Source organism: Giraffa tippelskirchi, chromosome 3, assembly GCF_054371585.1.
Source record: "Giraffa tippelskirchi isolate mGirTip1 chromosome 3, T2T-mGirTip1v1.2.pri, whole genome shotgun sequence".
NCBI classification, from domain to species: Eukaryota; Metazoa; Chordata; class Mammalia; order Artiodactyla; family Giraffidae; genus Giraffa; species Giraffa tippelskirchi.
The window spans coordinates 35,561,231-35,574,349 of NC_137277.1; the positions used below are offsets into that span (position 1 = coordinate 35,561,231).

A 13,119-nucleotide genomic window follows, 5' to 3' on the forward strand; every position below is an offset into this window, starting at 1 on the left:
TAACTGAGCCAGTGAACGGCGCCTTTATTCTGAGGCTGAACAGCAATGGACTCCCTCCCTGGTAACTGCTCCACCCTCCGTCTGGGGGGAGGGAGGGGAAGGAAACATGCAGTCGCCCCTCCTCTTCTCTTCCGCCTTCCCAGGGCTCATTGTCACCCCTCTCTAAAGTCACCTGCCTCTCTTCAAAGCTCTTCCCCACCAAAGTTCCTACAGGCCCGGCAAAGCTAACCCCCCACTTCTGCAACAGATGGAGTTGATGTTGCAGGAGTAAAACCTGGGGAGGCTCCACCTCTCTCCTCCCCACAACTTTTTATTGGGAAGCTGTGTATGTTTGGCAGTGGGGGATAAAGGTACTCGGAAGACCCTGCTCACCACCTTCCACCCAGACCCCTTCTCACCAGCACAGTCTTCAAAGCGCGGTGGGAAAGGTGCATGGGGTGGAGAATAACAAGGGCCCTTCTTGAAGAGAACTGTAGAGAAGGGCAGAGGGGCTCCTAGCCCAGTGGTGGCCCAAGGGGTGGGGAAGGTGGAGGATTGGCAGCAGGCCCCGGAGCCTGAGCTGGGGGTCGGCCTCGGGGCCGGGACCTGGGTGAAGGGCAGGCCTGGGATCCAGTCAGTCGTCTATACAGATCACCTCCCCGGTTCGGGGCTCCTTCCGATCCAGCCCGTCTGCCACCAGTGCCCCCACCATCTCCTTCTCCTTCTTCACCAGCACTGGAGGGCCGTTGGTGGCGGCTGTTCGGGAAGGGGGTAAGGAAGTGTCAATCCCTACTTCTCTACCTGTCATCCACTGCTTCCTGACCACAGTTAAGTTCTTACTTCAAGTTACCTCACACCAGGCCCAATTTTCTAGGGTGTGCAGAGAAGAGCAGGGCAGACCCCTCTCCTGAGATGCCCCATTGTGTGTGTGTGATGGGACTTGCGCTCCAGCTCTCACTGTTAACCCCCTTCTGATTTCACACTTTCTCTGAAGTAACCCAGGAGGAGGCGGCTCAGTCAGGTACTAGTCCACAGAACCAGTAAAGCCCTGGATGAGGTTTCTGACGATGGGGATGGAAGAGAAGTTAGGGATGGGAAAAATAAAGTCTAGGAGCACTCCATTCCATGAAACCCTGGGCACATCCAAGGAAGTGAGATGGGCTGGACAAGTAAAGGGCAGATGAGCAGGGGTGAAGCTTGGGAAAGGAAGAGGGCAACGAGGAGAAGGTGGGAAGTCAGCAGCTGACCTGTGATGAAGGACCCTGCTGGCATCTGGCTGTAATTGGCGCCTGCGGCGGCCAGGGCCCCGACGGGTGCGGCGCTGAAGGCCGCCCCGTACCCCGGAGGTGTAGCGTATGGACCCGGGGGGAAGGCCTGGAAGAGAGAGCGAGCCCAAGTTAGAGGGGCCACAGCCTGAGAGGGAGACGCTGTAGGGGAGAAATCCAGAGCTACTGGGGGGTATGGTAGAGGCAAGGGGATGCCACACTGAGGAGTGTGTGCGGACGTTCTGCACACTATAGGATTCTGAAGAAGCGTCTGCCTGTGTGCAGGAGTACCAACAGGGAAAGTGGAGGTGGGGGAAGGGTTACCGGTGTGGGGTGAGGCTCCGTGCCCTTGCTGGCCAGCCGGCTGAGGATGCTGCGCTCGGACATCTGAAGGCGGGCTGCGATGGGGGGTATTCGGGACAGCGTGGCTGGCAGGCGGGTCACGTCCGCCTTCATGTCGCTCAGCAACTCCTCCAGCTGGTTCAGAACTGGGGCCCGGGCCACGGAGAAAGAAGGGCGAGAGAAAGACAGGGAAAGAGAGAGATGGAGCCAGGAAAAGAGGTGTGGAGTCAGGCGGACAGATACAGCCAGAGAGAGAGAGAGAGAGAGAGAGAGAGGACACAAATGCCGAAGAATCAAGAGACCAAGAAAATGACAGAAGTAGACAGAAAAAGAGGGCAGCTCAGGGAAAAAGAAGTGTCAGGTAAAGAGGCAGAGAGACCAGATCACCACAAAGGACAGATGCAGAGAGAGAAGGAAGGAAAAGGGAACATGGAGAAAAGGGAGACAGGGAGGACATTGGAAAACACGGGCGGGGAGTTGTCAGAACATCCCATACTGGAAGAGGGAGGTTTGGGGGTTGGGGATGACGGGGAGGAAATAGTCAGGAGGTGTGGGAGAGGTGGTAAATGGTGTCAAAGACTTAAGGAATCAAGGTTTTAATATGTGGGGGGCGGGGAGGAGGGAGGTTAGAGGGTCAGCATTACAGGTTCAAGGAATTAGAACAGGAGTCTAAGAGGCCAGGAGTCAGTCACTACATCAGACAGGATTAGATGGTTAGAGGGCTTTGGAACTTAATCTACTATTATCAAGGCATGAGGGTTTGGGAGGAAGGGTTGAAGATCAAAGGGAAATTTCATGGGGTAGGGTCAGAGGATGGGATGGTAGTGGTTTCTGCCTCATGGGGTGAACAAGATGTGAGGAATGTGATTTGTGGGACCCGGGATAAGGACTTTGGTGGACTATATACAAGCCAAGGCCCCAGACAGGGAGCTATGAGCAGTATGGTGGGTATGTGGGTCAGTGAAGAAGTTCCACCCCGTGGAGGGGACGTGGCACAATCTCATGGAGATGGGGGAGGTCAAGGGGCTGGGGGATCCCACTCTTGGGCACTGATGTGAATGCTATTAGGCATGGACAAGGGCTGGCCGCACAATTTCTAGAGGCTAAAAACCGAGGGGGTACCAGGTGGGTCGGGGTGGGGTTAGAGGTCAGAGGGGGGTGGTTCAGAGGGTAAAGGGGTCGGAGGGGTGGGGAGATTTTGAGGGGTGCGGGGTGAAGACTTACGCAGCGTTGTGGGCCCTCCCCCGCGCGGGGCCGCCGCGGCCCTTACCCTTGTGCAGGACGGCGTTGGCCGGCTTGTTCCCTGCCAGCGACTCCTTGGAGAGGTGCTGGTGGCTCTCGGCCAGGCACTCGGCCTCGGCGAAGCGGGCGTGGAGGGCCATGGCGGGGTGCGCCGGCTCCTGTGATAGGTTCAGGTAGGCCGCCCGCCGCAGCTGCTCCTCAATCACCAGCGCCTGCTCCAGGAGCTGAGGCCCAGGCAGGGGGTGAGAACTGGGGGTAGAGACCCACACTGCCCCCCCACCCCTGGCCCCCGCAGCTGGTCCAGAGCAACCCCAGCTCCACCCTGATCCAGACCACAGGCCCAAACACAAGGTGACACTTGTGTGTCTTGGCCTCAAGCATTGCCTCGGGCCTCAAGGTGTCAACCTTGCTTACATTCCAAGATCTGGTCCTACCTCTGACTCAAACCCCTCTTCAACACTGTTCCTTTCCTCCCTCATCCTCACCTTGAATCTCCGGGCCAGGAACTTATTTTTCATCTCCAGAAAGTTCCCCTTATTGGCCTCAGTTTTAAATGGCTCATTGATAATGGCAAACTGAGCATCATTCTGGATGTCCTGCCACCGTGCATAGCCATGGCTGCCGATGAAGGAAGGGGACCATCAAGGAACTTAACAGGGCTGTGGGGGCTATGCACACACCTTCCTTTTGGCATGACTGCCCCAAAGTGTGGCATGAGGTCCCCCTTCCTAGAGGTGGACTCGTCTTCTCTGTGGTTCTCCTCTCTCCAGGCAGAGAGAACATCTCTTTGCTCTTATTTGTATCAAAGGATACAGGACAATCCCAGCCAGGAGCCAATAGTCATGTCTTCGGTGCCAGATCTCGTTGAGTTTCCCCGAGGAAATAGCCGCCCGCTCCTCATTCTGCCACAGCGTGTGAAGCTCTGCAGAGAGGAGAGAGCACAGACACGGCATCAGGGGTTTGAGAACCATGCCCAGCCCCACAGACAGGTACAGAGGAGGGAAGTGAACAGGGGACAGGACCACAGGCTCTTCAAGAGGAAGGTTAAGAGAGGGGTCAGGAACAAAACTAATTACAAACAAGGTTCAAGTCAGGATTGGGAGACAATGAGAGCCCCCCACCTGTGAAGCCACCATCTGCAATGTTGAACATGAACCGTGGTTTCTCTGCCTTCTCCTCACGTCGCCCATTGGACCGTGGCTCATCTCGAGGAGGCCCAGGCCGAAGCTCCCGGTCCCCTTTCACGTCTTCTGCTGTGGCAGACGGGGCAGAGCTCATGTCTCGGGGGACAGTCTCCACCCGGGTCCCAGGACTCCTCTCTGTACTGTACGGGCCCTTGAAGAGCTACCCACCCAGGATCCAGGCGTTTGGTTCCCCAGTTTCCACCTCCCCTGATCCCTCAAGGACCCAGGGTTCCCATCCTTCCACCCATTACCTCTCTTGCCCAAATCCCCTGTCTCCCCCTCCGGCCTCTCCCTGTGTTCCTGTCCATCCATCGGCTTCTCCTCCCCCCTCTCTCCTGGCGTCGACTCTGTGGCTGTGGGAGGGGGCAGGGGACAGGAAGGAAGGATGTCACCCTCATCCCCTGACCCCAGAAGAGGGAGCCCCCAAATTCTAAGCCCCATCACACTTAAGGCCATGCACCCACCTGACTTCTCTCTATCCCCCTGGTACCCAGGTTCAGGTTCCATCTCTCCAGGTACCCCTGGCACCTCATCCTCTAGAGGCATCTTCCTTGGCTCTAGCCGCTCTCCCAGGGATGGGGCTGGGCTGAGGGAATCAGCCTGGAAGAGGACAGCAGAGTCAGGATGACCTGGAGAGCTCCAGGCTCCCGCCTCCAAGACCCTGCCACTGCTTCCAAGGAAGCCAGGCAGCCACACACCTCTGTCTCCATCTTCTCCCCAATCCTGCTATTCTTTTCTGGCTTCTCCTCCTGGTTTTCTGCTTCATCCTTCTCCAGAGGTGTCCTTATGCCATCTCCTTTCTCACTGGGAGCTGGAGTAGCTGCAGGGGTAAGGCAGAGTGAAGAAGGCAGGAACTCCCCACCCCAGTTCCACGCCCTCTGCATTTGATTGACACTGGCCCCGTTAGTCTCTCCTGCCATCCTGAGCTGATTACCAGGTTTCGAGGTGCAAGGGCTGTTCGCAGCCGAGGCCTCAGGAGTGGTGGGAGACGTTTTGGTAGGAGAGGAGGCTCTGGAGGAGCGCTTGGAGTCAGCACTGGGGTCAGGCATCAGCTCTGGCATAGACCAGCGCCCATTGATGTGCTCGAACTCCTGTACCTGCAGGGTGTGGGGGGTTGTGGGACAGGAATCAGTTCCAGTCTGGCTCATGGAGCCAGGGATAGAAGGCTGAGGATGCATCGGGCCTAGGCAGCCAACCTGACTCTTTGGGTGAGGGGAAGACCAATATACCTTCTTCTTGACGAGAGACATGACTCCAATGCGGGTCAACACTTGCTGGCGACTTAGCCCCTCCCGAGGGACTCCATCAGCAAAGGTTTCAGAGCCGTCCGCCCCGGGCTCACAGAGATGGCGCATGAACAAAGACACATAGGCCCTAAGGAGCATGCGGGGGAGGTAGGTTAGGAGAAGCTTAGGAGGGGAAAGGGCAGTAAAGGGGGTACAGGGATGACTGAACCCTGAACCTGAGCTCCTGAGTACCTCCAGGGCTCCTCCTTGGGTCTTTCAATCTCACCATCATGAGCTCCCCCAAATCCTAACTCCCCTGTCTGCCCCGCATCGCATTTCCACGCCCCGCCACCCACCCCCGGCCTTGGTACTTCACTCTTAGGCCCCATCAGTCTGATCTTCATCCTTCCCACCAGCTCCCCTGCCAGGTTATCGTGACCAAAGAATGTAAGGCAAGGACTGCCCAGGCGAGGCTCCTGTCTTACCTGCCTCTCCCACAGTGGGGAGAGCCTGGCCTCTCTGCTCTAGGCTCAGCTGAGGGGAGGTGGCAGAGGCTGAGCCCACCCCCTAGGAAACCGAGCCAGGAAACGTCCGGCAGGGAGCGTGGTGATCAGTTGAGTAAGGTCACATCATATGGTGGCCAAAAGGAAGAAAATAACACCCAAAGCTCCTGCCCTTCCCCTCAGCTCAGCCACAGGTCACCCACACTCACTTGAACTCTTTCTCAGTCTTGCCCCTGAGGTCCCGCACCAGCCACTGGGTGGTGAAGGCGTCCTGAGGGGGCATGCCCCAGCGCATCACCGCATTGAGGAAGGCCTTCCGCTGACGGGTGTTGAATCCCAGAACCTGAGGATGGGGGCAAGGAGGGAGTGGATGATGAATGTCCAGGGCCTCATTTCTTGGTCTGTTCTGCCCTCAGTGACTCAGCCTCAACTCCCCTCATTCTCTCCGCAGGAGCCTAGGCCGACTCTCACCTCAATGTTGCCCCCAACTCGAGCCAGCAGTGGAGGCAGTGGCTTATCCTTTTCATTCCGAAGCTGCCTTTTTGACTGTCGACGCCCTGGTGGGGAGATGGTGCCCCTTGTTAGTAGACCACCATGTCCTCCACCCCTCAGTCTTTCCTAGCTTTCCATGTCCACAAGACATGCAACACAGGGAACGCCTGTCGTGTCTGAGGCGCTTCTAATTTTCTTCCCAGAACTAGCAACCCAGTAGGTCCAAAAGAATCAAGTCATTCTAAACAATCAGTAGCAACTATTTGATGCACGCAAGATTACTGCTGGGAGTGTAAAATGATGTAACCTTTCTTGATCTTTCATCTAAGTGTCAAAGCCTACAAGGTAATATATTCCAAATTTTAGCAGTAACGAAATTATAGATATTTCCTCCTTTCTGCTTATCTGAAATCTTTACTTTTCCTATAAGTGAGCACTCTGCATAAAAACAGTGGGCTTAAAAGACAATGGGAAGTGAAATGGGAAGAGGTGTGGGAGAAAGACAGGAAAACAGATGCCACCTTCAGGACGCTCATCAAAGTCTTCATCCTCCTCCTCTGATCCCACTGAGTATTCTGACTGGTTATCTGTGAGGAGAAGGGCTCAGTGGTCAGTGATGGATGCCTGGATAAGCCCACGTGGGGCCCTTTCAGCCTGGACACCTCCCCTCAAAGACTCTTGCACCTTCACTCCGTCCTCGGCCCTCCTGGAGATGCTGGAGGGCTGCCCACAATCTGGGCCACACAGCAGGTCCACTCTCCCCCAGTGCCTGACTCCTGTATAACCCACTCTAAACAAAGGCTCCTGGGTGTCCATCGGTGCCCTCTGCAACTGCAAGAGCGCTCAGGTCACCTGCAAATCCACCTGGCCTCTGGGGAGCCCCTGATGACCCTTCCTAGGGTCCTAATCTCTTTCCCTTGAGAAGGGAAGGCCCTGACTGCTCAGCCACTTGTTTCCTCTCAGTGCCCCCAGCCTCCAAGCCCCTTCTCAGCACGCTCCCCTTCTCCCGTCAGGCGCAGTCCTTGCCTTGGTCCTCCTGAGCAGCGTCGTTGTAGTTGACCTGCTTGCGGACCCGCTTGCCCTTGCCGAGGTTCCGCGCCAGGTCTTCCTGCTGTTGCTCGTAGTGGTGCCGCAGCAGCTTCTCCCAGTAGTCGGGGTCGACGTTCTCTTCCTGCTTGATGATCTCTCGTTCAATTTCCTCAATCTGAAGGGCAGCAGGACCCACACTGAGGACCTTGCCCCTTTACCCAGCCCCACCACCACCAACCCCCGCTCTCCTGCTGCAGCCCAGCCCCAGACGTTGTCACTCTAGACGCATAAATCCTCCAGATGCGGCACACTGTCCTCACCTCTTATCTGCAACTTGCTTCTCCTCCCCATTACTTCTCTTTTCTAAGCCTCTTCTCCAGTTCCCTATGCCTCCCTCCTACTCTACTCAGAAGGCAGCCTTCCAAATTGATCACTACATTCTGTGCCTGTCTTCTCCAGTGTCCGGTCTCATCCTTCAGACCAAGTTGTCTGAGGTCCCACAACTGACTGCTCTTTGCTAGACACTGGGGTGAGAGATCAGATAAAAAAAACAAGAGCAAAGGGGGATCCTCCTACTTGGACATTGGCCACCACCCTTCAGAGATGGCCCCGGGTGGCCAGTGTCTGGCCCCAAGCCACTCACCTTGTCTTCTTCCCGCACCACATACTGGGCCACCTTGAAGGAGCTGAGATACTCGTTCATGTTCTGCACGTCAGTGTCCTCAGTTGCATCCTGGTTCCGGTCCAAGAGCCGAGCGATGGCCTCGTTGTCATAGTGAATCACACTGCTGTCCTCCTCCTTGTTCTCGCCTGATGAAGTCAGGGAACGAGAGTGGACTCTGAGCTCCAACCAGAACCTCAGGTGGAACTTTACAAAGCTCAGGGAAAGCCATTCCCTCTGCCTCCTTTCCACGGAGCTCTGGAGGAGGCCCCTTCTCTGGGCGTCTACAGAGATGTGTGTTACGTCAACATTGCAGGTAAGGAAAGGAGCCAGCCATCCTCCAAGGATGCAGAGGAGAGGTTTTGTTTGGGAGATTTCATCAGTGCTCACAGACAGCAGAGACCTGCTTTCAGGGAGCTTCAGAAAAGGCTCTCACCCTCATTTTCATCCTTAAATAGCTCCTCGGTACCAAATTTGAGGATGTCGTCCAGCTCCTGCTTGGACATGGAGCCCGCCTTGGAGCCCAGCCCGGGCCGCACCACCAGATGTGTCAGCATCATCTTTCTCTTGGCCACCTGTGTGATTCGCTCTTCCACGGAGGCGCGAGTCACAAACCGGTAAATCATCACTTTGTTGGCCTGGCCGATCCGATGAGCACGGCTGAAGGCCTACAGGGGCCAGAAAGTAGGGATGGGCCAGGGGAGGGGTAGGGGAGAGTCCCCCTACATGCTGTGGAAAAGAGGCTGACAAGGAAGGGCCTTCTCCCCCGCAAGAGGTTTATTTCTGACCCCAGCACAGACACCCATGTCTCCTTGCTCCAAAGGGCTCCAGGAGGGGAGTTCTCACCTGGATATCATTATGGGGGTTCCAGTCTGAATCAAAGATGATGACAGTGTCAGCAGTGGCCAGATTGATGCCCAGGCCCCCAGCCCGCGTGGACAGGAGGAAACAGAATTGTTGGGCTCCAGGAGCTGGGAAGCAAGAATTAGGAGATCAGGCCTTTCTTGTACCCAGCAGTTCTGGCCACCTGCTCCCAGATGTTCCCTGACTACAAACAACAATGCCTTCAACTCACAAGCCTAGGTGAGGGCTTCCCTGGTGGCTCAGTGGTAAAAAAAAATCTGCCTGCCAATGCTGGAGACACAGGTTCAATCCCTGGTCTGGGAAGATCCCACAACTACTGAGCTTATGCTCTAGAGCCCTGGAGTCGCAACTATTGAGCCCCCATGCCGCAGCTACCGAAGCCTGAGTGCCTAGAGCCTGTGCTCCGCAACAAAAGAAGCCACCGCAATGGGAAGCCTGAGCACTGCAACCAGAGAGTAGCCCCCGCTCGCCACAACTAGAGAAAAAGCCAGCAGAGCAATGAAGACTCAGCACAGCCATAAATAAATATTTTAAAAAAAGAAAAAGCCCAGATAACTGACATCCTCCCAGGCCCACACCCTCCCAGGGACCCAGGCACAGGTCTCTCAGGCTGTGCACACCCAGCAGGATCAAGGCCCCCTCACCATTGAAGCGGTCAATGGCCTCCTGCCTCAGGGCACCAGTGATGCCACCGTCGATGCGCTCATACTTGTAGCCTTCGTAGTCTAAGAAGTCCTCCAGTAAGTCTAACATTTTGGTCATCTAGAGAAAGAGAAGAGGCAGGAGTCTAGAACAACGAGGTGGTGGGGTGCACTCTGTTTGTCCTGTCTCTTTACTCTCCCTCAACCCCAGTCCTTACACCTGTACCCCACCCCTGCCCTGTCATATGTACCCCCAGCTCCTCCTGGGACATCCTGTCATTTTCTCTCGATTTAAGACCATTTCTCCTACGGCAGAGGTTCTCCTCTGACACCCGTGACAAGGTTGCAAGGAAATCTATGAACCCCCTGAAAATCTGTACAAGATTGTCTCAACGTGTGTGCAGTTTTCTGGAGAGCAGACCCACAGCTTTCATCAGATTTCCAAAAGGTCTGCACTCTCTTCCTTCCCTGGGAAGATTAAGAAATAGTCCCAGCCCCAGAGACTCCTTTAGGAGGCAGATGGCTCACCCTCCCCCTTCTCCCCTTTTGGCTTTAAAGAAACCGGACTACAGCTTCCAATGGCTTGAATTAAGAACAGGGATCAGAGGCCAAGATGAACAGAGCTGTTCCAGAAACCCTTAAGGGTGTGACTGCCTAACCTCTCATCCCGGGGCAACCACAGGAACGAGGGAAGGGATTATCTGATGGTGACGAAGAACTACCGGCACGGGTCACCTGCGAGAAGATGAGCACTCTGTGTCCTTGCTCCTTCAGCTTTCGCAGCATCTTCTGCAGCAGCATGAGCTTCCCAGACGCCTTAATAAGTGCCCCACCCTCATAAGCCCCACTGGGAAGTTTGGGGGACTCCTGAAAACAAGGCAGGGAAAAAGGAGGAGGACAGGGTCAGGAAACACGCCCCCATATTCTGATGCCATCTAGAAAGCTGGAAGCCTGAATCCAGGCTCCACCAATTTTCAATTACTACTCCTCTCAGAAATATAGTCCCTGGCCTCCCAGCCTAGCTCCAGCCCTGCACTCTTGGCTGCTCCTGTTTCCAGACAGCCAGGCATTTCACCGTCCCAACTCCCGTATCTACCATAGCAGCCACAGGAAAGAGGTACGGATGGTTGCAGCACTTCTTAAGATCCATCATGATGTTCAGCAGCGACACCTGGTTCCCACCACCTCGTGAATTCAAGGCCTCAAAATTCCGGGTCAGGATATACTTGTAGTATTTCCTAAAGCCCAGGGTAGGTGCACAGACGAGACACAATGGAAGCAATTGAAAGGTTACATTTGGTCACCAACCCTTGGAAAGTTGTTACCACATCCTCAACCCTGGTCTGGGAAACCCGCTCAGCATCTCACTTCTGCATGGGGCTCAGCTCCACACGAACGATGAGCTCTGTCTTGGCTGGCATGTTCTTAAAGACATCTGCCTTGAGCCTCCGCAGCATGTGTGGCCCCAGCAAGTCGTGAAGTTTCTTAATCTGGTCTTCTTTGGATATGTCAGCAAACTCCTCCAGGAAGCCCTCCAGGTTGCTAGTAGCCAGAAGGAGATTAAAACATGAATGGGCGTTAGGTTCTTTGCCCCTGACCTCAGGCTCTAGTCTTCACTTTAGATCACTCCTCCGCCTTCTCATCTTCTCAGCCCCTCCACCTCTCCTCTCTGCAGACCACCCTCCTGAGTTACCACTTACTTAAACCTCTCTGGGGTAAGGAAGTTCAGCAGATGGAAGAGCTCCTCCAGATTATTCTGCAATGGAGTCCCTGTCAGCAGCAACTTATGATCTATCTTGTAGCCATTGAGGACCCTGAAAAACTAGAAAATGGGGAAAGGCAAGGCAGGAGAAAGGGCCCATCAGTGGCAAGTGGCTGGCCCTCAGCTCTCCCTGCCTCCAGCTCCTACTTCCTTCAGGATCAGAGGCCCTCAGACCCCTAGTCCTGTCCTGCTTCCAAGCTGGACTTCTCCTTGCACTGCCTCCTGGGCTGCTGAAATTCCCCAAACTTTGTGTTTTAGGACGGACGCAAGTAGGAGTCCAGAGCCTCAAGTTTCTGAGGCCTGGGTACCTCACTCACCTTGGACTGGTTGTTCTTGAGCCGATGGGCCTCATCCACCACGAGACAGGCCCAGCGGATGGAGCCGAGAGCTGCCTGATCAATGGTGATCAGCTCATATGATGTCAGGAGAACATGGAACTTCACCTGTGCCTCCCTCTGTTGACACAATCGTGGTCCATGTGGCTGCCAGCCTGCACCCGAGCATCTAGATCCCCACCCCCATTCTCTACCCAGACGCCCTGTCCTGAGACTCCCAAAGGGAGCTGGTAGTCCAGGCCTCCAACCTTGACTCCACACAGGGACTACAGGATGTGGCCCCAAAGTTTCCCCCACCTGTCCAGTTCGAAGAGATCCATGAGTGCCCCCAGGAATAACCTGCTACATCTCCAGGACTGGAGAGCAGAGGCATGAGAGAAGATGGGGGAAGGAGGGAGAAAGCTGAATGGGGAATGTAAGAATCAAAGTTCTAGTTGGGGCAATGAAATGACAAATCTAAGGACTTTAGAGGACATGAGGTGGGAAGGCTGACCTTCATCTTAAAAGCTTTCTTGCCACCTTTGATGGCATTGTCTTCAAAGGAAAATTCATTCTCACGAATGATGGCTCGGCTGTCCTTGTCACCCGTGTATGTCACCACATAGAACTTGGGTGCCCACATCTGGAACTCCCGCTCCCAGTTGATGATGGTGGAGAGCGGGGCACTCACCAGGAAGGGACCCTTTGTGTGGCCCTGGGAGTGGAAGGTGGGGAGAGGGAGCCCCATTATTTGAGGCTTGAGGTTGTACACCCCACTCCACTGCCTGCCACGCCCCTCCCCTAGTCCTCTGCCCTCACCCTCTACTCCCACCTTCCCCAGTCCAGGCTAGGGCCCTAGGAGCCAGCACCTCCTTATAGAGAGAGTAGAGGAAGACGATGGTTTGTATGGTCTTGCCCAGCCCCATCTCATCAGCCAGAATGGTATCAGTGCCCTGGGCCCATGAGAAGCGTAGCCAGTTCAATCCTTCCAGCTGATACATGTGTAGTGTGCCTCCTGTGGCTGTGATGAAGCGTGGCTGAGTCTCATATTTCACTGTAGGCTGTAGAATCAAGTCAGAAAGCTCAGGGGAACCAGCAGCAACTCATCTGGTCCTGGTCTCCTCCTCCCCGTCCCTGGCATTGGTTATTGGGATTGCGAGTCCCTCTTCTCTGGCCTGAGCTTATGAAAGTTCTAGTCTGCAGTGCCTCCCCTTCATTCCTTGAAACAAGACCCGGGAGTACTGCAGGGAAGGAAACGGCAAAAGAGGCCTGTGTATGGCTGTCTCTGGAGACACTCATTCCCGTGAGCAAATCCCCAGTAAACCTAGGGCAAAGCTGACTGAAGGAAGAGCTCAAAGAAGCTGTGGAACCTCTGGGATGTTCTGTCAGAAGCCCCCAGGAAATCTTCGATCCCTGAGGCTCCAGAAATGGGAGACAGGCCAAGTGGAGGACTTACATCGTTAGTAGGAGAACTGGGAGGCCCATCACCCTGCAGCTCCTTCTTCTTCTTCTTATACTTGCGGGGCTGGGCGGGGTCCTCCCCCATAATTAGTTCTCTGGGAAAAGAGTGGGTCTGAGTGCGACTGGGGTCTTGGGACCCCCATCTTCTGAACTG

General features: G+C 55.2%; 1 protein-coding gene and 1 non-coding gene across 21 annotated transcripts in view; both read right to left on the reverse strand.

Annotated features, from left to right (window-relative positions):
• The window catches only part of CHD3 (chromodomain helicase DNA binding protein 3), a 24,688-nt gene continuing 11,569 nt past the window's right edge, over positions 1 to 13,119 (reverse strand). For 3 of the 20 annotated variants that reach the window (XM_081578539.1, XM_081578536.1, XM_081578540.1), the window contains exons 13-40: positions 12,961 to 13,060; positions 12,374 to 12,565; positions 12,019 to 12,219; positions 11,508 to 11,645; positions 11,129 to 11,250; positions 10,797 to 10,970; positions 10,525 to 10,666; positions 10,164 to 10,295; positions 9,432 to 9,549; positions 8,770 to 8,894; positions 8,360 to 8,591; positions 7,906 to 8,072; positions 7,260 to 7,437; positions 6,755 to 6,820; positions 6,213 to 6,298; positions 5,951 to 6,084; positions 5,242 to 5,386; positions 4,947 to 5,109; positions 4,711 to 4,832; positions 4,477 to 4,612; positions 4,264 to 4,365; positions 3,950 to 4,078; positions 3,642 to 3,750; positions 3,314 to 3,446; positions 2,857 to 3,052; positions 1,569 to 1,732; positions 1,227 to 1,353; positions 1 to 735 (exon numbers count right to left, since the gene is read on the reverse strand). In XM_081578539.1, the coding sequence (XP_081434665.1) occupies positions 614 to 735; positions 1,227 to 1,353; positions 1,569 to 1,732; positions 2,857 to 3,052; positions 3,314 to 3,446; positions 3,642 to 3,750; positions 3,950 to 4,078; positions 4,264 to 4,365; positions 4,477 to 4,612; positions 4,711 to 4,832; positions 4,947 to 5,109; positions 5,242 to 5,386; positions 5,951 to 6,084; positions 6,213 to 6,298; positions 6,755 to 6,820; positions 7,260 to 7,437; positions 7,906 to 8,072; positions 8,360 to 8,591; positions 8,770 to 8,894; positions 9,432 to 9,549; positions 10,164 to 10,295; positions 10,525 to 10,666; positions 10,797 to 10,970; positions 11,129 to 11,250; positions 11,508 to 11,645; positions 12,019 to 12,219; positions 12,374 to 12,565; positions 12,961 to 13,060 (3,955 nt within the window). In that variant the 3' untranslated portion in view covers positions 1 to 613. Of the gene's footprint in view, positions 736 to 1,226; positions 1,354 to 1,568; positions 1,733 to 2,810; positions 3,053 to 3,313; positions 3,447 to 3,641; positions 3,751 to 3,949; positions 4,082 to 4,263; positions 4,366 to 4,476; positions 4,613 to 4,710; positions 4,833 to 4,946; positions 5,110 to 5,241; positions 5,387 to 5,950; positions 6,085 to 6,212; positions 6,299 to 6,745; positions 6,821 to 7,259; positions 7,438 to 7,905; positions 8,073 to 8,359; positions 8,592 to 8,769; positions 8,895 to 9,431; positions 9,550 to 10,163; positions 10,296 to 10,524; positions 10,667 to 10,796; positions 10,971 to 11,128; positions 11,251 to 11,507; positions 11,646 to 12,018; positions 12,220 to 12,373; positions 12,566 to 12,960; positions 13,061 to 13,119 lie in introns of all 20 variants that reach the window. The other 17 variants (XM_081578527.1, XM_081578525.1, XM_081578530.1 and 14 more) reach the window with 11 other exon arrangements.
• LOC145544042 (small Cajal body-specific RNA 21) lies at positions 5,682 to 5,821 on the reverse strand. Its single transcript, XR_014081266.1, has one exon.